This window comes from Nuphar pumila, chromosome 16, assembly GCF_984573655.1.
Source record: "Nuphar pumila chromosome 16, dmNupPumi1.hap1.1, whole genome shotgun sequence".
Lineage (NCBI taxonomy): Eukaryota > Viridiplantae > Streptophyta > Magnoliopsida > Nymphaeales > Nymphaeaceae > Nuphar > Nuphar pumila.
The window spans coordinates 1,831,585-1,858,216 of record NC_143264.1 but is presented as its reverse complement, the minus strand read 5'-3'; the positions used below and the strand labels follow the sequence as shown (position 1 = coordinate 1,858,216).

At 35.6% G+C, this 26,632-nt stretch overlaps 1 protein-coding gene across 1 annotated transcript in view; it reads right to left on the bottom strand.

Annotated features, from left to right (window-relative positions):
• Positions 1-25,569, bottom strand: part of DDI1 (ubiquitin family protein) — a 45,404-nt gene extending 19,835 nt beyond the window's left edge. Inside the window, exons 1-6 of the mRNA XM_089992485.1 lie at positions 25,361-25,569; positions 20,255-20,287; positions 19,984-20,108; positions 13,774-13,882; positions 11,400-11,516; positions 1,137-1,202 (exon numbers count right to left, since the gene is read on the bottom strand). Coding sequence (XP_089848611.1) covers positions 1,137-1,202; positions 11,400-11,516; positions 13,774-13,882; positions 19,984-20,108; positions 20,255-20,287; positions 25,361-25,426 — 516 coding nt within the window. The 5' untranslated portion in view covers positions 25,427-25,569. The remainder of the gene's footprint in view (positions 1-1,136; positions 1,203-11,399; positions 11,517-13,773; positions 13,883-19,983; positions 20,109-20,254; positions 20,288-25,360) is intronic.
• Positions 25,570-26,632: the final 1,063 nt, after the last annotated feature.

The window sequence follows — 26,632 nt, the reverse complement described above, 5'->3', positions numbered from 1 at the left end:
AAATTTGTAAACTTGGGCCAACCGGCCCCAACTTGTCAACATTCTTCTTTAACAACCACATGGTGGGTTAACCCCATATAGTAGTGCAACAAGAAATATCAACACGAATAGTTTTAAAACAATAGCCTTATTAGTAATAAACCTCTAAATAACCCAGCTGTATAGGGATCTTTATCCCCCACCTGTAAACAATTGTGCTGGCCATCTATCTCCACCTCGAGTACTGGGCACCCAGCTGTCTGGTGCTATCGCTATATACACTCCATTGAATAATCCCAATAAAAGCTATATCCAGTAAGCTATTTGAGCTAGTCAGATATGCATTCAGTAATAGCTTTGTCCATCCAAATGTGAATCTGACCATGAATCTATTTTGGCAACATCCAATTAGGCCGCATTCAAGAAAGCATACGCCCTAACTGATCTGACATGTTTACATCACTATATTCTTTATTAAAATGGAAATTAGGCTCTATTTACATTTTCCTTATGCCTCAATGAAAAAGTCACCATTAATCACGTAAATAACAATCCTCAGGGTTGCAAGGAAAACCAATTCATTTGTGCAACGCCACGACATTCTGTAAAACACTTGGCAGACAAACTTCTACTCAGCACCCAATACACTCATACCATTTTCAATCACATATTCAGATGAAGTAGTTTTAACAGAAAAGGTTCAAAATGCTGCATTGACCAGGACAGAACTCATCACACATAAATTTGAAAGGCTTCTAACAAGTCCAACTAATTATAGATGCAAGAAAAGGCTCAGGGTCCATTTATTTACAGTGGTTCTGCTGTTTCTTGGTTCTCTAGCTACACAAGGTAGGTTGCGGATATCTCCAATATCAGAAGAGTAGAAGACTTGAAATAAAGAAGTCAAGCTAAACTGTACACCAAGATTATTGAAATATATAGCAGTTAAAGCTAAATGTAATCAGAATATCATGTTCAGTTCATCATGTACAGGACAACTTCCTCTAAATGCACCACATGCAAACTGGTCCTTGATATGAACAACTTCCATGTAGATATCCTCAAAGAAATACAGAGACGGATATAGGAAGAACTACAAACTTCCCATCATTAAATAGCATTGATTTAATCAACTGAAATTCTCAACAAATGAAAACCTGCTGGATTAGAGCTTCAATTTTTTTCTGTGATTCAACATCAAATGGGTCAGCATACAGTAATGCCTGCAGAAACAACCATATTATAACAAAAATAACTGTCAGCATATTGAAGTAGACAACAAGTGATATAGTTTTGCCACAAAAATATTAGATGAAGTTACCATACGACAATTGTCCATTTAGTTGATATAAAAGATGTAATATAAGATTTGATCTTGACATCATAATTATGTAGGAATTAACAATGGTACAGTGGTACTTCAGGAAACAGTTGTACCATTCAACCACAAAAGTACATCTCCAGTGCAAACTCCTGTCACAAGTGACTCTTATTTAACACCTACATTCCTGTGTCTACGTGTCAAATTTCTGCTACCTAGACACAGATATGGGTGTTAGACTGTTAGTGTTGACCACAGCAGAGTGTCAGACATGCTAAAGCTTTAGAAGTACACACATACATACATATAGAGAGAGAGAGAAAGAGACCAAAACTAAATCACTAGCACTTTCTCGACAGTTATTCATTTTATGATTACATAAAAGGTATGAATATATGCTTTCAAAAGTAAAACACCAAAAAGCACCAACGAAATTAACCACAATATGTATGGCTCAATAACCACAAATAGAAAACAAAAACCAAAAAGTAAAACATGTGGTCAGGATGACTGTAGTGGTAGGACAAGGGACCGATATAAGTGTCTCAAAATATTCCGCACTGGTTTTTTTTCAAGGAATACTGGGAACTCATGAACTAAAAAATACTGTATCCAATAATATTCACGGAGAACTGGTGTCTGTTCTGGTGTCACCAAGATGTCAGATATAGATATAGCTATCTGATAAAGAGTGCCCGAGTCATGTAATATCAAAACAACATTGCCCCAGACATGCAATGACACTTCCTCTACACAAAACATGTGTCAAACATAGTGAACATTCTCTCCATAACTTCATTCAGGTTTATTTCATGATCTTCAATCCTTATTTGATTGATTTTATTCTTATTGTTGTTTTTTTTGTTCAAATTGTTATTGGCATGACTTTATTTGCAAATATCTTCTTTGTAATATATATTATGCTAGATATTTATGGTTGGTGTTACCGCCCAAATTTCAAAAGATAGTGCAGATCCGAGCTCCGGGATCCACACACCTTTCTCCGCAGGCTTAGACGGTCGTCCAGGCCTAGGTGGGACCCATTAGGGTGATGTGACGCTGAGGTGTCATCTTCACATGTGAAAAAGTCAATGGACACATGTTTGTACCAGAAGAAAAAAGAGCATGACACTTGTCTATGCCTGAAGCAGGGAGAGTCGGTCGACGGGGGCCACATGAGAGGGCATTAATTAAGAAGTCCAAGGTGGAACGTCCCCACCTCTCTAGAGGATTATTCCACCTTCTAGGAAGGTGATTAAGGATAGTCTAATAAGGTCTTTTGAAATTGGTTTTAATTAGGACTTTTAATTATAATAAGAGTTATGACAGAAGTAAGACCCTAGAATCTCTCTCTAGTCTAGTTCTTATTTTACAATAGGACTCTATGCTTTATATGATTAAGTAGGGACTCTATCACAGACCACTCATCTATAAATATAGGTTTGGGGTTCTCCTTTAATGCAATGGAATAATATTGAAGTTTTCTCCTAACCTCTCTATCTCTAGACGTCCATCTTTCTCTCTCTAGACGTCTCTCTCTTCCCTTCTTCTCTCTCTCTCTCTCTTTTCGTTCCTCTGTGCCAAGCCTCCATAGGATGGTCCTTCATCTCTTCCAAGTGCCCAAACCCTTCTTGTAGTAGAGTGCCTCCTTAAGTGTGGAAGCTAATGTTGAAGCCCTGTCAATCATGGTTTTACTGATGAGTTATCCTCTCATCTTTATCTCAGGTATTGGCATACTCTTTGGACCCCTATCATGCCTTAGGACTAGTCTCTAACCTTCCTTAAAGTCTAGACAAAGACCGCATCAAAAGGATCAGTGTAGTCCCATTCTGCGGGTTGTTTTGTCTTTTCTAAGTTTCTGCACATACTCTGAATGTGTAAACTCATTTAGGACCTCCCTAGCCCTGATCTTAGCCTTAGATATGACCCTACCCACATTTGAAATCCGAAATACCAAAATTTCACTATGTCGTTTTGGCAAAACGTGTAATTTTGCCCGTCTGACCTCATCAGCCTTCCCAACGACTCAGTCTGACCCTATGTCACATGGGTACGAGTGTGAGCGCGGGTACGGAGGGTATGACACAGCAATTTCAAAAAATGTGAGTTCGAAGACACAACTATATATATCTATTAAATATCACATAAATACAAAATAAATTAAATATAATCTAAATATATATGTTATATCTAAAATATATATTACATAATGAAAATATAAAATTATAAATTATAAATTGAATACAAACTTGTATGTACAAAGGGTAAAATGGCATGTCGGGGACACGCATGTCGACATGGGTACAGCGGGCAAAATGGAGTGTTTATGTTGTAATGAAACACTAGTGCAAATAACAATGTCACAAAGTGACTACAAAGAATGTGCAAGCACGTAAACAAGAAGTCACTAATGTGCAAAATACAATAAGCCACGAAGCGCTAGGCACCAAACACACAATGTGAGAGAGAGAGAACTAAAAATATAATCAACAATATATTGAAAATGCTTAAATAAGCATTAAAGAGACGAAAGGGAAAAGTCCCCAATTTATACACTTTACGGGGACCAAGAGGGGCTCCCAAAAGAGTCATTGGGAGCTCCCCAACGGTCATTTTTAGGACCGTTGGGGAGGGTCCCAACGACTCTTTAAGAGAGGACCCTTTTACCCCTTAATCAAATAAAAAAAAAGAAATACAAAAATGTCCCTAGTGGACATGTCTATTTACATGAGAACAAAAAGACCAAATTGCCTCTAGTGGGCATTACAAACATTATATATATATAAACACACATATATATATATGGTAACCATATATTTTAACACCCTCCCTCAAACAGACGGTGAGATCATCAAAAGTTTGCTTAGAAGAAGGGAGAACTGAAAGGTGGCAAAGCTTTTGTAAAAAAGGTGATACTCTAAAGTGACATATGGTAGTTGAATAGTGCCCTGCAAAAAAATCATCTCGAACATGATGACAATTCATCTCGATATGCTTTTTTCGTTCATGAAAGGTATGATTGCTGGCAATCTAGATTGCGCTTTTGTTATTGCAACATAGCTTCGAAGGAATAGAGATGATGACTCCCATATCTTTAAGTGGACTTCTTAACCAGATAAGTTCAGTTGTAGTTTTGGTTATCACCATAACTCAGCTTCCGTGGAAGACAACGATACTTTTGTTATTTCTTATATCTCTAAGAAATTAAGGATTCTCCAAGAAAACACAATAACATGTAGTAGAAATACGATCATTGGGGTTACAACCTCAATCAGAGTCAATATAAGCAATTAAATTTGGAGATGAAGAAGATAAGAATAGTCTTTTTGTTATTATTTGCTTAAGATATCTGATAATTCGCATGACAACAGCCATGTGAATAGTATTAGGAGCATCTTGAAATTGACTTGCATTGTGAATGGCATGAGCAATGTTTGACCAAGTAATACACAAATACGTTAGTGATCCAATTAAGTAATGATAAGGAGTGGAATCTTCTAAAGGAGTTCTATCATTGACTCTCATTTTAGCATTTATGACTTCTAGAGTCTTCACCTTCTTTTCGTCAGTTAATCCAGACTTGTTAATAATATCTTGTGCAAGCTTCATTTGAGAAATAACATATCCTCTAGGAAAATATGCAACTTTAATTCCTAAAAAATACCTTAGAAATCCAAGGTCAGACATATCAAAATTATTTTTAAGAATATTTTCAATAAATTCAATGCCCCTTTTATCATTCTCAGTGATGATCATATCATCAACATACAACAACAAAATAGTTACGTGGTCCCTTGCATGCTTAACAAAAAGAACAGTATCAATATAACAAAAAGTAAATCAACTATCAAGAACAACTTTGCTAAAGCGGTCATACCAAGCTTTTGGAGATTGTTTAATACCATAAAGAGATTTGTTAAGCTTAAGGGTTTTCCTTTTTTCTATCTCAAGTCCTGACTGGGGATCCATATAGACTTCTTTACAAAGCTCCAAATTTAAAAAAGCACTTTTGACATCTAATTGGTAGATAGGTCATTGTTTAAAAGATGTTAAGGTTATTAAAGTTCTTACACTAGTCATCCTAGCAATCGGAGCAAAAGTTTTCTCATAATCAATTTCATATTCTTGTGCATACCCCTTAGCAACTAACCTAGTTTTATATCTTTCTAATGACTCATCACTTTTAGTTTTTACTTTATAAACCAATCTACACCCAATGCCCTTTTTTCCAAGGAGAGACTTACAATTTTTCAAGTGTTAGCATTGTTGAGTGCTTTTAATTCTAGTTTCATAGCATCTACCCAATGTGGATGTTGCTTAGCTTCTTTAAAGTTGTAAGGATCATGATGGGAATGGATCATCATTAGACAAGTTCTATAATTTGGAGAGAAGAAATCATATGAAACACAAATTTTTGAGGTCTACTATTTCTAGAGGATCGTCTAAGTAGGGATTCTTCTACTTGGTCATCTAAAGAAAGATTTTGTGAATAAATGTCAAAAGCATTTTGATGCTTGCTTCCCTCACTTCGAGTATATACATAGAAATCATTAAGATTCTTAGTAGGAGAATCATCATTTTGATGAGAACTGTTATCATAAATAAATTTATTATCACAAATAGTATCATTAGACTCATTTCTAAGTAAAACGTCAAATATAAAAGGATAATCACATCTTCCTTGGGTTTTTTATATTCAAAGCCATTTTGGTCCTCAAGAAAAGTCACATTTCTTGAAATATAAAGTTTGTTATTTTTAGCATCATAACACATATAACCCTTTAAAGCACATTCAAGAGCTTTTGGTGAAAGTTTATTTTGTCCTTTAAAAAGAACAAAGCATTTGCAACCAAAATTCTTAATATTTCGAAATCAAGAGACATTTTAAATCATTTTTAAAAAGAAAAAATATTTTTTAAAGATGAGGATGGCATCCTATTTATAAGATATATTGCGGAAAGAGTGGCTTCAGCTCAAAAATCTTTGGAACATTTTTAGAAGTAAGAAGAGTTCTTATGGTTTCAATAAGATGCCTAGGTTTTCTTTCGGCAAGGGCATTTTGTTAAAGAGTTTTGGGACAAGATCTATGATGAATAATGTCATTTTGTTTAAGGTAATTTTGGAATTCATTTGACATATATTCTCCTCCGAAATCGGATATAAAGATAGATATTTTATTTTGAATTTGATTTTGAATAAGGGTACGAAATTCTTTAAAAATAGAAAAAAAAACATTGAATTTTTATTTAAGAAAGTGAACCCAAGTATATCTAGTGAAATCATCAATAAAGACAACATAATATGAATATCTTTCTTTAGACAAGACGGGAGCCAATCCCCATACATCAGAATGAACTAACTCAAAAGGTCTTTTCAAAATGAAGTTGCTATGTTGAAAAGGAAGAGCATGCATTCTTCCAAGAATACAATCATTGCATGTAAATTCTTTATCACAAAATTTCTCAAAAAAACTAAAATATATGCAACTTAGAGAGATTAGGATGACCAAGTTTTTTGTGTCAAGTGGCAACATCCTTAGTTTGAACATGATTGCAAAAAAATTTAGATGGTAATGACAAAAAATCCATATAGTATAAGTTTATTCTTCTATGGCCTTACCTAATCCGCTTCCCGAACCGAAGATCCTGTACATAGCAATTTGAAGATGAAAAAAAGATGATGCATTTGGTGTCATATGAAAGGAAGCACCTGAATCAAAAATTCAATAAGACATACCGAGAGTTGATGACACAGCGGCACCGGAAGTAGAAAGTGTGGAAGAGTTGTTTTTCATAAATTGTTGAAGTGTGTCCGTAAATTGAACAATGGAGTCCTTGATATCTCCACCAATTTTTGGTTATTTATTTGCATTGCTTGAGTTGTCTCCAACGGAAGCTACTTTTTTCTTAAGCTTAGGACAATCGGGTCTTAGGTGACCCAGTTCATTACAAAAATGACACGATTTTTCTTTCTCCACCATTATAGTTATTTTTCTAAAAGTGAGAAGCTTTATATGTCCTTATATTATTCCCCGGTTTGGACATCGCATGAACTTCAAATAACATCATTTCTTAAAGTCAAGCGAGTTTCTTCTTGGCATAGATCGGCAAGAACTTCACTAAGAGGAGTTAAGGCCCTATGAAGTAAGGATCCTTTTAGTTGCTCAAATTTGGGTTGAAGCCCAAGAATGAATTGAAAAAATCTCTCTTTCCATTTGTTCTTGCTACATGGCAATAACACTTTCTTCTCATTGAGGTTCAAGGAGAGCAAGTTCATCCCATAGAGGGATAAAGTACTATAATAATCTCTAATACTCATATCCCCTTGCTTGGTTGGTTTCTCTCACTTAAGAAATGTCTAGCAAGGTCTCTTTGAGTATACATATCTTTCGTGAAGACCCATATTTCATTTGCCTTCTTAAATTTGACGAGATTAGCACAAATTTTGAGATTCACATTATTCATGAACCATGCCAATATTTTGGCATGCTCACTTTCCCAATCTTCAACTTTAGATTGGTATTTTTGAATGGCCTTGGCTTTTTTTTCATCATTCAAGGTTTTTTCTTCATTTTCTTCCTTATTGGTGAGCTTTAATTAAGGTTCTGAAACCATATCACGTACATATCCCCAAAGTTTCTTACCTTTGAGGTTGTTTTCCATAGCGGTCGCCCACATTCTATAAGTGTTCCCATTTAATTTGAATGGAAGACCAATCCTTGCATCTTTATCGGCCAATATGGAAGAAAGGAAGAAGACAAGACAAGAAGAAGTGTGCAACACACAAGCACACAAATAACAATACAAGATTGAGTCCCAAGAATGCTCAAACACCTAGGAGCTTTGATACTGTAACGCCCCGAAATTTAAACCCAAATTTTTGAGGATTTTTTTTTTTAAGCGGAAACAACAAATGATTCCAGGGTTAAGTATTTCAGAACGATACAGGAAGGTAAAAGCAAACCACACCATTTATTTTTATTTCAATAATAATAGAATCCAAACAGAGTTTATCACATCATCAGTCTTAAAACAAAAATTTCAATCAAAAAACAATTAGGACCGCCAGGGAACAAATAAATCCAGTCGTGGTCAGCGCCTCATACAGCATATACATCAAACAGTGGTTTCAGCCATTCTACTGCATTTTACAGGATTATTAAGTATTAAACATGTTGTATTATGCAGAACCAACAAAACAAAAGAACAACTACTGGACATATACAAGACTCAAACATGGGCAGCACCTGGTTTTATCATAAGTAATTCAAACTAAAAACACAGGCTTTAAACATGCATTTACATTGATTAATCATATGAAAACAAATGTCCAGACCCTTATGGTATTCAAGCATGGTCATACGTGTACAGAGTGTGTGCCAGTCTACCCGAATGCATCATTTCTGTTACCGAAATTTTTCCAGAACATAGTACACCAACCCTCATGATCCCCATTCCTCTAACGTAGACAGCTCAGAGAGGCTGCATATTACAGGTCATATACTGATGTAAAAACCTAAAACTTCCTACCTGTTAATCCAGTTACACATAACCAAAAGAACTTGTAACAATTTAATAGAATACAAATGAACATTCAAAATTATCATACCAAGGGCGTGGCTAACCTCTTTATGTATATTTCCTTTTGTGAAAGGAAAAAACAAAACTTAATTTCTCTTACCCAACTACAAACTGAATCATACTAGGGGAATAATTTACAACTTTTCCCTATTATAACCCATTCTGCCCCATTTCGACAGGTTACACATATGCAGACCATAATTTAGTTCAAAGAATAATCATGTAACAAGGATTTCCAGAATTTTTCTTTTTACTTTTCAGCATAATCGAAATTACATCATACAAATAAAAAAAAACTATTTGCATAACACTGAATACAGGTTTCATAACAATGTAAAGATCTGGGAAGATAAACCCCAGATTCCCAGTTTAGATTTGGGCTTTTATTTTTTTTTTATATATATATATATATATATTTTTTTTTCAACAATCGAGATCCCCCAATTTAGTTGATTTGGGGTTAATCGGACCACCCTTCATACTTGACCCCAAACTCCCAAGAAACAATCAGGGAGATCTACTCACGGACATTGCATTTGTAGAAATCCCCAACTGTCCCCACGCCACTCGTGATTTGGGGATGTTCTTTTCCCCATTCACTCACACCCCGAGCACGCGAGCTACCTACACAGAAAAAAAACAGTAACCTACCATTATCCGGCGAGGTTGTTGCGGCATCCACGAGAGGGGTCGGTCGGCATGGACAGCACCACCACCGGCGAGGTCGGCTCTTCACTGCAAGGCCTCGAGCTGCAGCCCGAGATCGGAGGGTGATTCGAAGTTTAGAGAGGTAGAAGAGAGTGAGAGAGAGAATGGGACAGCGAGAGGGAGAGAAGGAAGGGTTAGGAGTCCTCCCTTTGTAGGTGGGTGGCCTCCCGAAAAGGAAGGGAGGCATACCCTCCCGGCGGCTGCGGGGTGTTTTCCCCCAACTCCCCATCTCTTTGCGTGTTAGGGTTCAGCTGAACCCTAACACCCGATATATCGGGGGAGGGGTTCTCCCCCCTCTCATGTTATGTTTATCGGGCGGCCCTCCTATCGCCCCCCCCCCCTCTTTATCCCTCCCTGTAATAAAAGTTTATTACAGGGAGTGGATCGGGTCCGGGTCCGACCCCCGACCCGCGATGCTGGACCCAATTTGATTTGGGTCCGGGTCGCATGAACATTAGTGGACCCAAGGGTTGGATCCACTTGGGTCCGAACCGTGGATTTGAAAAATCTAAATTCTTAGATATTTATTTCTATAATATTACTAAAATACTCTAATATGCGCATTTTTCTTTTGGATCCAATAACGGATCCTAGGCCCAAATCCACATAATTCTTAAGTTTTAGTATAAAATTTGTGGTTGTTACAGATACCATGTATTGAAACACTAGTGCAAATAACAATGTCACAAAGTTACTACAAAAATGAGAAGCCACTAATGGACAAAATACAATAAGCCACAAAGGGCTAGGCACCAACCACACAATGTGAAAGAGAGAACTAAAAATATAATCACCAATATATTGAAAATTCTTAAGGAAGCATTAAAGAGACGAAAGGGTAAAGTCCCCTATTTATACACTTTATGGGGACTAAAGGGGCTCCCTAAAGTCACGGTCATTTTTATGACCGTTGAGGAGGGTCCCAACGACTCTTTAAGGGAGGACCCTTTTACCCTTAATCAAATATAAATAAATAAATAAATATACAAAAATACAAAAAAATGTCCTTAGTGGACATGTCTATTTACATGAGAACAAAAAGACCAAATTGCCCCTAGTGGGCATTACAAAAGACAAATAATATATATATATATATTGCAAAAACATAATATATATATATATAAACACACACATATATATATGATAACATCATAACAGTATATTTTAACATGTGTGACATAGGTCTTACCTCTCTAACCCCTAGCACCTATATCAAACCCTAACACGTATCCTTAGGTCCCTCTAGAAGCCCTGGTCCAGGTCCTTTTAGATCTAGACCGGAGTCCCTTCCCGATTCACGTGTCGGGCCCAGTTTTGACCTACCGAATTTATCCGTTTGACCATGTTTTTCCTATACTTCCCAAACCACTGAGATGTACCGTGACATAGATCCTAAGGTTGCAAGTAGCGGCTGCAACAGTTGGCGATAACTAAAAAGTAGTAATCTTTTATCCCAAGGAAATAGTTGACTGATTTTTCATGCATAAAGCTGCCAGAGATTAATACATGGTGATAACTAAAAAGTAGGAACCTTTTATCCCAAGGAAATAGCTGAGTGATTTTCTCATGCATAAACTGTGCTGTTCAGAAACATATATCTGTTGCACTGGCTACTTATTTACTACAACAGAATTTTTTTTCTTGCCAACTTAGAAAAATAAATCCATCTTCCAACTGGAAGGAAGCACCAAGTCGCAAAGAAAATCCAACTTTGCTGTAAAATTCCTATGCAGTTCAGAAATGTAGCAAATAGTTCATGAAATCTCTGAGATATTGCCATATATGACAATTTTAAATGGAAAAAAGAATACCAGTTCCTCCTCCTGTTGTTGTCGTAATTGCAATCTCTGCCTATGGCGTTCCCTCAACAGGTTTTGTAAGCCATCCACATCATCTCCAAGAATCATTTTGCCTAATGCTGGATCATTCTGAAAGAAAAATAAAGGAGCAACATGAACAGATACCTGATATGATATACAGAATCCACATTTACTGCAACGTGAAAATAGTCTCTAGTAATGTAGGAATAAAAGGATCCTTAATTTAATTACATGACCAATATAAACCTTCATGTGCTTATTAGGCAATTGGACCACAAGCACTAAAATAACTTATGATGAGAGAAAAAAACAAAATGCAGCAATATGTCCACAAAAAAAGAGCATTGGATACTCTTATTTTGAGGAAAACAACTCCTGACATACAGGTGTAATAGGAAAGTGATCGGCAATCAGGCAAGCAAGAACATTTTAGTTGCTTCTTCAAAACAGGACGCAATTCTTGCTGTCTATAATATGGATGTGAACTGGCATAAATTTGCGTAATGGTATTTCATTAGGTAATAATAAAGGCCCAAAAGGAATAACAGTGCAAGTGCGACAAACTTATATCCCTATGGTTGCAAGGGAAGCAAGTGGTTTATGCCAATAAAACATTTTATTCGAACTTAGAAATCACAAAATACAGTCTTATTACCATACCAAGAAGAAGAAGAAGAATCCTTAAAACATGTACCAACTCTAGTTACATCCCCATTGACAATATTTGGACATTCAGGATGGAGACAGATGTTAGCTACTAGCATAAACAATAGAAAGATTGTTCTTGACATGGTTTTCTCTCCAACTTCTTGAACAATTTTTACTTTCAAATAGACAAGCACATGCAATGAGAAAGCTGTTTGAGATTCAGGTGTGTACAAAGCCATAAAATTTATAGATAAACATGCTGAACTCTATGATATTGATATGTCACACTTCAACAGTTTAGCAACAAATATTTTAGAAAAAGGGATAACATACCAAAGAAATAAAAGTAGGATATGATTAAATAACAATTAATCAATGACAATGTTGAAAGCAAGTGATAGACAAAACTCGAACAGTAGCATATGAGAACCCATTGCAGAAAGTAAACAAGATATCCATATAAAAAGTGAAAGCAGACAGAAAAAAATCATATAACAAGAAGCTATCTACAGAAGAGGTTATTTGGTCAGCATGCTATCAGACATCAATGAACAATAAAAAAAATGAATTATATCTAGTGCAAACTTTAAAAAAAAATCCTAACTTCCTGAATATTGCATTCCCTTCCCCAATAAAATATTCTTTTCCAATAGAACTTAACAATCTAAAACTCCTCTAACAGTGCGCAAGTCAGCTCAGCATACTAGAATGTCAATGAGATAGAATATATATTTCTCTTTCATAGTGTCTATTAGATCCTGTCAGGTTAGGTCAATCAAACTGTCTCTTCCTCAATTCCTGTCTTTTTCTCATTTCCAGGAATACAAAAAGTTATTAACATATTCATGAGGAGTCAACAGAAAGTAGAGACAACAGCAAACAGAGGAAAGCTTGAATTTTGAAATTTTAGAGAACAAAATTTTCATTTGCAAGTGCTAGAGACCCTAGGGAATAAAAAAGTTGACAACTGAAAGTGTTGGTTCAGTTTTGGCTTCTTGATTTAAAATGAATGTGTTACTAATTTAGTGTTAAGACTATAACTCTAGTTTGTTTGTTTTACATTTACACGGAGAAACCACCCTCAGGATCAGAGACCTAGCCCTGGCTTTGACTGTCGTACTTACGGTCACTGTCCTGGCAGTGTAAAACTCTGTGGGCTTACCCCTTGCCCCCAGGGAGTTGCCACACTTCAGCTTGTGCAAAGGGTGATACCCATGATATTTGAACCTAGACCACCAGCCTAGCGGCCTAGGTCCCATAATCTATAACCCTAGTCATTACATATTTGTGATGGGTCTAACAAGTATACAATTCTAATGGGCACATAAACTTCTAGGTCTACCCCAAATTTCCATAAAAAAAAACATCATAACGATCTTGAACAAACCACAACACAGCACTTGCATATGATAGCAGGTCAAAAAATGCTTATTGTTTTTAATAATGGGAAGCATGGTTCCCCAAATGGAATGAAACCACACGTGACAATGGCCACCAAAGATAATGCATAAAATGCCACCAATTGAGAACAGCGAACTTTCATACGAACAGTGCTCATCCCACTTAAAACAAATGTTTTCATATCTCACATACAGTTTAATAGCTTGACAAGCGCACACATTTGAAAACTGCAGTATGTATTTTATGATTTTAAGCTCTGAAAATTGATTAACGATAACAACAGCTACACAAATTGAGACATGAAGATCTAGTCTACCTGCAGCAATTGATCCATCAAACGAGCATCATGCCGAGCATGCTGCTGGAAAGCTCTTGGATTCACTGCTGATCCATCTGGGTTAAAGCTTAGATCATTTGCAGAAGCACTGAAATAATCCAGTGGAGAATGACTTGACATCTCAACAAACTCATAAGAAAGTTAACAATTAGATGATTCAATAGTTATATCTGTTCTATATTGTAAAATAAAGCTTATAAACAATGTAAAAGATTCTCCTGAAACTCAAAAATGTAGAAAGCATGCTATCCTCACAGAAAATTATTATTCAATGTTTATAGGACAAATCAGAAGGAAAGGCAACAATTGAACATATTCCAAGAAAAGGAACATGCAGCACTACAATGTAACATTTAGTGTTATAAGTGTAATGAAGTATGTGGAATTACAAAAACAAAGTGCAAAAGCACATATAAGTCTAAGAATGGTCGATTACAAAGAAGATAGACAAGCACACAAGTGCATAAACAAAAGCCCACTAAGGAACACTACCAAAAGCTAACAAAAGGAAATATTATTGAAAAGAATGGAAAAGGAATGAATGAAATAGGGGGGATCACTCCCCTATTTATATACAAACACAAGAGAGAGGGGGGGGGGGGGGGGGGGGGGGGTCCATTGGTAGCTCCCCTTCATAGAGTCGTTGGGGCCCCCAACGACTCTATGGAGTGGGGCCCCAATGATAAGAAAAAGACAAAATAAAAAAAAGGAAAAAGAAAAAGAAGAAAATAATTGTTTCTAATAAACAACTATTATTACATATAAAAAGACAAAAATGCCTCTATCGGGCAAACTATTACAATATATATATTAACACTCTCCTTCAAACTTTACGGAGAAATGACTGAAAGTTTGCTAAGAAGAAAGAAAAATTGAGCAGCAGGAAGAGCTTTGGTGAAGAAATCGGCTAACTGGCACTCCGATGTGGCATACAACAACGTAATAGTTTCTCTCAGATATTCATCACGAACATGGTGACAATTCATCTCAATATGTTTAGTGTACTCATGGAATGTGTGATTGCTTGCAATCTAAATTTCATTTTTATTGTTACAGAATATCTTTAATGGTGTTGAGATGATGATTCTCATATCACTGAGAAGACTTTTAAGCCACACAAGCTCCATTTTCGTCATAGTCATTACACGGTATTCGGTTTCAGCTGGGGATAATGATATTTTTTGTTGTTTCTTACACCTTCAAGAGATCAACGAATCTCCTAAAAAATACAAAAACCAGTAGTTGAAATACTATCATTTGGGTTACCACCCCAGTCAGCATTAGCATAAACAGTTAAATCTAAAGATGATGAAGAGGATAAGAAAAGCACTTTTGAAATGGTGTTTTTAATGTATTGCACAATCATCATAACTATCACCATGTGCACTGTAGTAGGGGCATGTTGGAACTGACTTGTTGCATGAATAGCATGAGTGATATCAGGTTGGGTGATAGAGAGGTAAGTGAGAGATCCAATTAATTGACGATATGGAGTAGGATCTTCAAGCAATACACCATCTTAGAGTCTTAATTTAGCATTTATGACTTCTGGTGTCTCCACCTTCTTATCATTTGAAACTCTTGACCTAGCACATATGTCACCAACTAATTTCATTTGAGAGAGAATATATCCTCTCGGAGAGTAGTTAACCTCAATTCCTAAAAAGTATCTTTAAAAACCCAAGTTAGAAATATCAAAAGTTTTCTTTCAAATTGATTTAATTTCAATAACACCTTATTTGCCATTTTCTGTGATGGTCATATCATCAACATATAGAAGAAGAATCACAATTGTAGTACCTGTTTTTTTTAGAAAGAGAGCAGTGTCAATATAATAAGAGATAAATCCTAAATTAATCAAAACATTATTAAATTTATCATACCAAGCCTTAGGAGCTTGTTTAAGACCATACAAGACCTTTTTAAGTTTTAAAAAAAATCATTTAAATTAACCCGTAGAGGAGGTTCCATATAAACTTTCTCATCAAGTTCTTCATTTAAAAAGGCATTTTTAGCATCTAATTGAAAAATAGGTCATTTCTTAATAGAGGCAATGGCAATGAGAGCTCCAACACTAGTCATTCTTGCTATGGGAGCAAAGGTTTCCTCATAATCTATTTCATATTCTTGAGCATACTCTTTGGCAACTAACCTTGATTTATATTTCTCTAATGATCTGTCACTTTTGGTTTTGACTTTAAACACACATCTACATCCTATAGGTTTCTTGCCTAATAAAGGATCAACTATTTTTCATGTATTGGTTTTTTCTAAGAGCATTAAGTTCAAATTTCATTGCTTCATTATAATGAGGGTATTGTTTGTCATCATTATAATGAGATGGTTCATAATAAGAGCGAAGAGTTATTAAACATGCTCTAAAGTTTTGCAAAAATGAGTCATATGATACAAATCTACTTAGAGCACTAGAGATTTGATTTGATCTCCTAAGTTGAGATTCTTCTAAAGAAATATTTTGAGAGAACTTGTCAAGGGCACATAAGTGATTACCCTCACCCCATCAAGTATACACATGCATATCATTCGATACATTTTCATTCAAACTTTCGTGTTGATTACCAACCTCATCAACAATCAGATGCTCAATACTAGAGTTATTGTTAAAAGAATCAAACACCCCAATAGAGTTAGACTCATCATGTCTTGGTAATAGATCAAATGAAAATTTGTAATCAATTTCTTATTCAGGTTCTTTGTTATCAAACCCATTTTCATTTTCAAGAAAGGTGACATCTTTTGAAACATAGAGTTTGTTATTTATTAAATCAAAACATTTGTATCCTTTTTATTTTCTTCATAGCCCAAGAAAACACATTCAATGGTTTTTTGGGATAGTTTATCATTTTTATTAGTAAGCACATAACACTTACAACCAAAGATCCTTAGTCTTTTAAAATCGGGGGTTATTTTAAAAAGTTTTTCAAATGGAGAAATATTTTGTAACCAAGACGAAGGAGTTCTATTTATTAAGTATGTTGAGGTTTGAACGGCTTCAGCCCAAAAAAAATTGGAATATCCCATGAAATTAAAAGAGTTCTAGTGGTTTATATTATATGTCTATGTTTTCTTTCTGCTAATCCATTTTGTTGCGGAGTGCTAGAACAAAATCTTTGATGACAAATTTTATTTTGTTTCAAGTAGCTTTAAAAATTATTTGACATGTACTCTCCTCCCGAATCTCATCTAAGAATAGATAGGTTGTTGAGAAATTGATTTTTAACCATTATATGAAATTTCTTAAAGAAAGAAAACACATCGGATTTATGATTTAGAAAATAAATCCATGTGTATCTAGTAAAATCATCAACAAAAATAACATAATAAGAGTAACGTCATTTTGATATGACGGGTGAAGGACCCCATACATCCAAATGCACTAATTCAAAAGACCGACTAGAAATAAAAGTTCTTTGAGGAAAGGGAATGGCTTTCATTTTTTCGAAAATGCAATCTTTACAAAATACATCTTTTTCATTACATATATTTTCCAAAAAAGGTAAGAGAGACATCTTTAAAAAACTAGGATGCCCAAGTCTCTTATGCCAAGTATCAATACTTTTGTCATGTACAAAATTACATAATTACTTGGGTGGAAGGAACAAAAAATTCATAAAGTAAATATCGTTTATCCTATGGCCTTGCCTAATCAGCTTCTCTGATTGGAGATCCTGCACAGTGCAATCTTTAGGTGAGAGAAATTTTGCAACCATAATCAAAATTTTGATAAACGAAAAAAAGATTTAAATTTAATTTTGGAACCACCTTATTTTTGGAACAGGAAATTTTTGAGAATTTTTTGAGTCAAGTGTTCAAATACTATCTATTTTTAAAGAAGTTTCATCGGCCGTTGAAACATAAGATAAAGTAGAACTAGTGCAAACTCTGGAAAGAGCATTCTTATGAGGTGTCATATGAAAGGAAACACCCGAATCAAAAATCTACATACCTAGAGGAGATGAAGAAGACGTAATAGCGGCACCTGAAGTAGAGGATGATTTCAAAAGTTGTTGAAGTGCCTCCGATATTTGGTTAAGTGTATCTTAAATATCTCCTCTATTTTTGCTTGTTTCTTCTTTCTTAGATGTGATTTCTCCAACATAAACAATTTTACCTTTAAGCTTTAGACATATCGGTCTAATGTGTTCCAGTTCTTTATAATGGTGGCAAATAGCACCCTTCCTATATCCACTATTATAGATGGACCCATTACTATAGTTATTTTGTTTTACAAAGTGGGGAGGCTTATAGGCCTTTACATTGGAAACTCGACCTAGTAACGGCCAAAACATTATCATTTTTATTGGTCATGCCAAGACGAGTTTCTTCTTGACATACCTTGGCAAGAGCATCTTCAAGAAACATAGCTTTGGCTTTATGAAGAAGAGAAGACCTCACTTGTTCAAATTTCGGTCTTAAACCATAAGGAATCGAAAAAAGTGTTTCTTCTCAATTTGCTCTCTTCTAATCTCAACATTTTTTGGAGCCACGTATTTGGGCTCAAGAAGTGTTAATTCATCTCAAAGAGGAGACAAAATGCTAAAATAATCCTGGGCACACATGTCTCCTTAGTGAATATAATCTTGTCTTGACAAAAATATTGTCTGGCAAGATCCTTTTGGGTATACATACCCTTAAGAAAGAACCAAACTTCATTGGCTCTTCTAAATTTAGCAATGTTGCCACATATTTTTATGTCAACATTATTCATAACCAATACCAAAATTTTGACATGGTTATTTTCCCAATCCTCTACCTTTATTTGATGTTCATTAATGGCTTTAACACGATTATCTCCAAAAAGAGCTTTCTCAACACCTTCTTCAACCTTGGTGAGCTTTAACGATGGTTCAAGAGAAGTTCTCATCACAAAGCCCCAAAGTTTTTTTCATCTAAGATTATTTTTCATAGCCGACACCCACATCAAGTAGTTGGATCTAATGAGTGTAAAGGAGAGTTTCAATCTTGATTCATGCTCGATGATGAAAAAGAGATAAAGACGAAGAATCTTCAATCACCACAAGTAATACTTCCAAGATCAAGAGAACACAATAGGCTCGGATACCATTTAATGAAGTATGCAGAATTATAGAAACAAAGTGCAAAAGCACACACAAGTCCAAGAATGGACGATTACAAAGAAGATAGACAAGCATACAAGTGCATAAACAAAAGTTCACTAAGGGACAATACCAAAAGCTAATAAAAATAAATATTATTGAAAAGAATGGAAAATGAATAAATAAAATAGGGGGATCACTTCCCTATTTATATACAACACAAGAGGAGGGAGTCCATTGGGAGCTCCGCTTCATTGAGTCATTGGGGAGCTCCCAACAGTCATATTTATGTCTGTTGGGGACCCAACAACTCTGTGGAGTGGGGCCCCAATGATAAGAAAAAGACAAAAGAAAAAAAAGAAAATAGTTGTTTTTAATAAACAACTATTATTACATTAAAAAGACAAAAATGCCCTTATCGGGCAAACTAATACAATACATGTATACATACATATATATTTTTTTAACAAAAAGAAACTACAAAATTACATGAGAAAAGCAGTCGCAAGTAAACCAAATTTAACTGCAATGAAGCATGCTTGATGTAAAGGCATTAAAACATTAATATATTTGCACCAAACACTATATTTTATATATATTTCCGAGCCTCTCCATAGAACAAGCCACATGTATGTTTTCACGCATGCATGTGTGCTTGAAAGAAACTATCCTGACAAACTTTTTGAATCACTAAGCAAGCAACCCCTGACCCCAGTAATGATGACTTATCCAGCCACCCTCCGTCACACATTGAACGAGAAAATACAACAGCATACATGTTAACTTGAGTCAGAAAACATGGAATTAAATTTATCACCAGCTCCTTACATAATATTCCAATATAACCAAGGACAGGAAATAACAAGACAAGGTCCAACTTCCCCAACCTCCCACTAGTTATGATACTAACTGCCAACAATACAAGAAAATTGAGTAACTCAACAGAACGCTTGTTATCTCACAAATAAATAACATCTAACCTGATAAGAAAATTTTACCAAAATATGGAAGGATTTCCAAAAAGACATAACAAAAATAAAACTACAAAGAGAAACAATGGAGTGCAAACATTGAAATGATCTGCAGCGGAACATGGAAACTATAAGCATACCGAGATGCACTTGAAACCATCATTATCAAATCTCCCTCTCTAACCCCAGCAGAGCTTAAACGCTCTGTATTCCTGATTTCTTTCCCATTAAAAAGCAACTGCTGGTTCTGAATAGACACATGTGTCTGCATAAAGAAGCGAGAAGAAATAAATAAATAAATAAACATAATTCAACCATGTTGGTGCAGGAATATTGAAAGCACCCTACTTCCCAGACCACACTGCCCCCCATCTTACAGATTTATCAAGATTTTCACACGCCATAACTCACCTCCACCTCTAGAAGTGCTTTGACATTTTCAACCTATTAGCAACAATAAAAATAAAGCAGTCAGATAAAGAAATTCAGAACCATGTATAAGCAGGACGGTTGAACTGGGAACTAGGTGGTTAAACATTACTACTAGAAAGAAAGTGGTGAAATGTTCAGAACTTCAGATTCATTTATGCATATGCCAAAATCAGGATACAAACTGAGAAGACGGTTTCCAGGAATCAAAAGTAGCCAAAATCAATAATTCTAAAATTAGGCCAAGCAACTAATCCTCAGTAAGTACATGACATGCAGGTAATGAATAAATCATAGTTGCTGCAATTAAAAAAACAAAAATTAAGAAAAATAAGAGAAAGCAATAATTAACAGAACTTGCATGACAAAGACAAAAAATTATTATCATTCCTAATAAAAAGAAATCAATTTTAGACCAATCCAATGGAGCATGAACATCACATGAATGTAAAACATAAAACCGGTAAAATAGGTAATCCTCATCAATGGCATGAGAAATATGCCAAATTACAAGATTATGGAACAGAAATATTACAAATGTGATAAAGAAATTAAAAGGCATAGGACACCAAAAATAGTTGCAATAAGGGGTGTCTTTCATGTTTAACAAACTCAGTGAAGTCAACCCAAGACATGAAAAAGGTGTTTACGGTTAACCAACAAGAATCTTTCTCTCACCTTCATCTTTCTTTTCTACCCAAATAGATTTTTTAGCTTCGTTCTCATCTTCTTTTATATAAATGGGGTTGGCGGTGATCAGCCATGGATACTTTTTTTTTGCTCACTTAGTCCTCATTTTCTAAAGGTCTTCTTTTATCCATTTCTCTCTTCTCTTTTTTATTAATTGCTAGGTAATGATTATTTTTCGAAAATAAATTAGGCACCAAAACAAAAGATTTGAACTTGCACAGGTGACTAGCATTTGTGAGCTGGCACACATGATATTTAGTGAGATATGTTCATCTATTACACAAAGTGGGTTCAGTTCATCTATTTTCCCCAATATTTGCTTATGAAGTAAAGTGTTCCCATCTTTAATAACATAAAAATGAAAAACATGAGGCTACTAGCCACCAAGTCAAGCTTGGCAAAACTGAGACCAAGTTCCAAATTGCCAACGGTGGTTTCTTCAATGTTAAAGTTTAAGAATATGATCTGCCAGTTGTTGATGATTGTAGCCCACTAAATTATTCCAAACTGAAAGTATTCATCAATAATGTCCTATTTCAATCAAAATGTGTTAAACAGTGTAATAAATGTGATCTTAGACAATCAGCCACCCAAAGAAAACACAGTGATCTTGAAAGCACACGACTAGTCTTGGAAAACCAAGAACATATACAAGTTGTAAAGAATCGTACTATATGTACATTACAATACAACACACCATGATATATATATATATATATGTATATATATATATATATAATACCAGAACTTTTTAAGAGGTCTGGCTAGTTACGGCCAAACTTTTTTCACTTATAGGGATTGTTTTTTACCCCAAAACATACTCTAAGTCATTTTTCTCTTGTTGAGTGTGAGATATAAAGTTTTCAAGGGTTGGTACTTCGGGGCCAGTGTTATTAAAAACGTGCCTCAAGGCGCAAAAAGCGTGCCTCACCTCAAGGTGAGGGCCTTTGTGCCTTGAGGCGCAGGTATAAAGCGCAATACCCCTGAGGCGTGCGCCTCATAGGCCTTGAGGCACACGCCTTGAGGCGAGGCGCGCCTCGGACTGAGGCGCACACGCCTCGATTTATTTGGCTTCCAAGCCCTTATCTCACACCGTTTTCAAGGGGAAGGCTTAAAGGCTTCCATATTAGTGATATCTCCATGTATCTCCATAGCAATAAGGGCGAAACATGTTGCATTTCACAATCGTTGCGGGCCAACATACTTCCAAGATCGTTAACCTCTGTAACGGTTTGAACGCTGGAACGTTGGAGTCGATTCTCAATGATATATGGAGCACGACCCATGGTCTGGCCCAGCATTGCCAAGTGGGTATTCAAAAGTCCAAAATTGGTTCATTGGATAAGGCTCTCATGGACGAAATATGGAGGAACTGCAATTACGCGGTGCGTCCAGCAATAGGTAGGGCAGAGGGAATTATAATGGCCTGGCACGAGGATTTGATTGGTCTGTGGTGAATTTGGGAGATTTCTCAATTTTCATTCTTTTCCTGAATGGTGATCCCTTATCGTTCATCTTAACAGCAGTCTATGAACAGTGCATAAGTGCCCGTAAAGAACTTTTTTGGAGGGAGATTGAAGAGGTTGCTCGAGTATTCACCCCCACAAACTTTGAACTGTTGGTGTGGAGGGTGACTTCAACTCACTCTTGATAGTTGACGATTCTAATGGTGTGCAGCAATACACAAGGAATATGCGGAGGTTTGCTAAATTTTTTAGATTTCAAGTCTTTCTGATATGCCTTTCCAGCATTAAAAAAAAAATTATAGGCTTAATAATCTGATACGTGTGTTTGACAAAAAAGAATAATTATGTAGAAATCCCTACTTTGCATGTTTTCGGTTTTGATGAATTTTTGTATTAAGGATATTGACAGAAATTTATTTATGTTAAGTTCTATAAAAGGATATAGATGTATTAAGCCTAATGACAGTTTTGAATTTTTTTATTAAGCACATTGACAGAAAGTGATCTATGTGTTAAGTTCCAGGGCAGTTTTGATTCTTTTTAGAAAAGAATAATTCGTTTGTTTTTTGTCCACAAGGATGCTTACTGATATTCTATGTTGCAGTTCATGCGCAGAATAATTCGTTTGTTTTTCTCATATTTTTTTCAGTATTTATTTGAGATTTTTTTTACTGTTGGTTGTTGCTTCATGAATAAAGATTTTATTTATTTATTTATAATTTTAGATATTTTTTATAGTTTTTTTAAGTTTTAAAAAAAAACTTTGAGGCTTACGCCTCGCCTCAGATTTTGGTGGAGCGCCTCGCTACGCCTCAACGCTTTTCACAACACTGCTCGGGGCTTTTAGGGTTATTTACTCTAGACTCAGATTTGGCATGAATCAGGGTGGATTCATGATCATTGAGGCAAACAAAGGTGATATATGTTGTTCTCATCAATTCTTTTATGGTTTGAGGTAACAAGTCCTTTTTTGCATGTATCTACAAGATTTGTAGTAGTTATGGGTCTATGACATCAAATGATCCAACCTTGAGGACCATTGCCATGAAGGTGAATAAACGAAAACATCAATTAGCCAAGACAAACAACAATATTGCCTCGTGCACATTGAGAGACCTATTGGAGTTCTTAAAACAGCATGCTCAAATTACTCATTGTTTTTTCATATTGTATTTAGTGTTTTGGGGCTTTTCTATTAGTTTTATCACATGAAAGAGGGAAGAGACCAAAGAGACAAAAATGATCCGCATGAAGATACTAACAACCAAGTGAAACAAGAAAATGATTATTCAAGTGTTGCTTTGATGAGGGCACTTCACAGTGGGTTATACAATTTCAGATATCATGTTTCGGGCCAAGGCAATTACACATGACGATATAGCTCTTCTCATATTCCACCTAATAATCATGCTAAGATTGTTGCCAACTTATCAGTAATCTATAGAAGGGCACATCAACTGCCTAAGGTCATCCTCGATTTTGAAGATAATATGTTAGATGAAGACGACTGAAATGACTCATCATCACTGCCACTAACTTTGGAAATTGGATAAAGTTCTCAAACTTATCAAGAAGCAAGACAGAATTAAGAATGAAATGTTTAAAATTTATATTCCAGAATTTTGAAGTTGCTTTGTCTTAAGATGTTTAAAGTTAGAGTTTAGACTTTAGAAAACTATAATAATAAGATATTAAGAGAAATATTTTATACTTTGATACATCACAAACTATGATCTTTTATATCAATCTCGCATCAGCTTGAATGTTAGAATTAAGACTGTGTTATAGTTAGGTTATTTATAAATTATGTTTATTAAATCCGGTATGTTGTATAATTGCTGCATTATTTAGCTTAATTCATAATCACTGTTATGTGTTTCTTTTCAAAAATTTTAACTTTATGTTACACAACTTCTTTTCAAATTTTTTAACTTTATGTTACACAACTTTTGTGATTTTTACGATACAGTACTATTTTCTCACAATTATGTTACAAGATGCAATTCGCTTTTTCAAATAGTTTGGTTATTTATAATTTTTTTAAGAGAATTTTATTTGATAAAGGATAGCTACAAGGTTGAAGGGGACTCAACCAACATAGAAAGAAGATCCGAGGACATGCCGTTAAACAGGGGAGAAATAAAAGAAACATTTTCAGGGCCCCATTTGAAGCTGGCCGCAAAAAAATACATCCAAAAGAATGTCCTGCAACACAATGGAGAAGCTGGATCTAGAATCAGTTAAGGTTCTCGTGTTGCGCTCGTTCCACAAATCCCACCAAGCGGAAACGAGCCAGCTGTACCAAATAAAGTTCCAGCGGTGACGACTGTTGATCACTGGAGAACAAAGAAGTAGGTCACGAGCATTTAAAACAGAGTTTCGATGAGTCGGATAGGGCATTGCGCTCTATAATCCAGCATCCACAACTTGTGCCCCATAGATCTAGTTAAATACCCATATACAAACACCCCTTAAACGCACCCAAGTCACATGCACCACTTTCGAATTGGCAAAAAGTAACCCCAATTCAGACGCCCATGGGGCCACGAGTTCAACGAGCTCCCAAATTACTACCATTGTGTTTCTCCCAACTCGCGGAGAGAGAGAGAGAGAGATGAGGAGGGAAAAACAATTCCTCAGCCCAACTGAAATTCTTCACATTCAACGTATTGAATTCATATTTTCGCACCCAATTCTAAACTCGTTGTTCCAAATTTCCAATGACAACGATCACACTCAACCCATCAAAAGATTCAAAAGCAAACACCAAAAAAGAACCCCTCACGCCTACAAATCAACGAAAACAACCTTAAAATCAAAACCATACAAACAATCCAGAAAAACGAAACCCTAAAAGAAGAAAAATATCAAAATTTAACGCGATTCATAAGAGAACATATAACGGATAGAGGGAAAAGGAGGAAGGCATTACCGACTCGTCGGAATCGACGTCGAGGGCGACGAATTGCTCGTCGGCGGTCATCACGGTGATCTTCATCGTCGACTTCGATGTTTCCGACGGCCGTAATCGATCAATGGGGGATCTCTCTCCTCCACGAAGGCTTGCGCGCGATCGTTCGCGTGATAAGAAGCTCTGATTAAAAAGGACGAATCGCTTCCTTGAGAAGGAATAAAATTCCAACCTCCATTTTTTATTTCAATTATTAAATTCAATGGAAATTCTCACGTATTTTCGCGAAAATGAGTAGTAAGGTTTCAAACGGATCGAAATCGGTCCGGATCTTTATAGATCCGAATACATATCCAAATCTATATCAGATCTGAAGATAGAAGGTTGAATCCAAACCGAAAATACATGTGGTAATATTGGATCTGGAAAAAATAAATTTGAACAAGGAGGAGCTATTTACATGTGAAAAAAGTGCAATTTGGGTCTGATTTTGATTCAGATCCAACTTAGTTTTTGTATCCGAATATAAAGTAATCCGATTGAATATATCCTAATCCGATGAGAATGCAATTTGGATGTTTGATCCGTATCCAGAAATAATATGTTTATCTCGAATCAAACATCCAACCATATCTGATCTGTTTGTAGAGCTACCGAGGAGCATGACCCATAAGTTGGTCTGGGCATTATTATGCATAATGCAGCCTGGATCACGGTCCTAGAAAAGTAGGTTCAAACATTCAGATTATTTTGAAAACCTAACTTCATCCAATTCCAAAGAGTAGATTCTCGACCCTTTCAATGAAGACAACGGCAGCCTCAAAACTGGTCATGAGTCTGAAGTCCGAACCCATGTTGAAATTGGATCCGATCCAAACCACAAACACCACACTACCGCCCCAATACCATGTTGTACAGGTGCAATACAAACTGGTTGGATTCGGGCTGGATCTTTTCATAACTGAATCAGAATCTGAATTGTAAGTAGGATATGTTAATCTGAAAGAAGATACGGGGAGGTAAGGTTGAATCTGAATCCGGAATACATGTGATAATACTGTATCTGGAATAAATAAAACAAAAACAAGCTAGTTACATGTAAAACTATATATATAATAAAGTCAGATTTTGGATCTGATCAATTCAATATCTAACTTTAAATGTTGATCTGAATCCGACCCAAACCCAAAATTAATCCAATTAAATAACTCTGAATCTGATGGGAATGTACATTAAAATCATGCTTAAAGGATCCATATCAAAAAAATTGTCAGACTCGGATTGGACATTCGA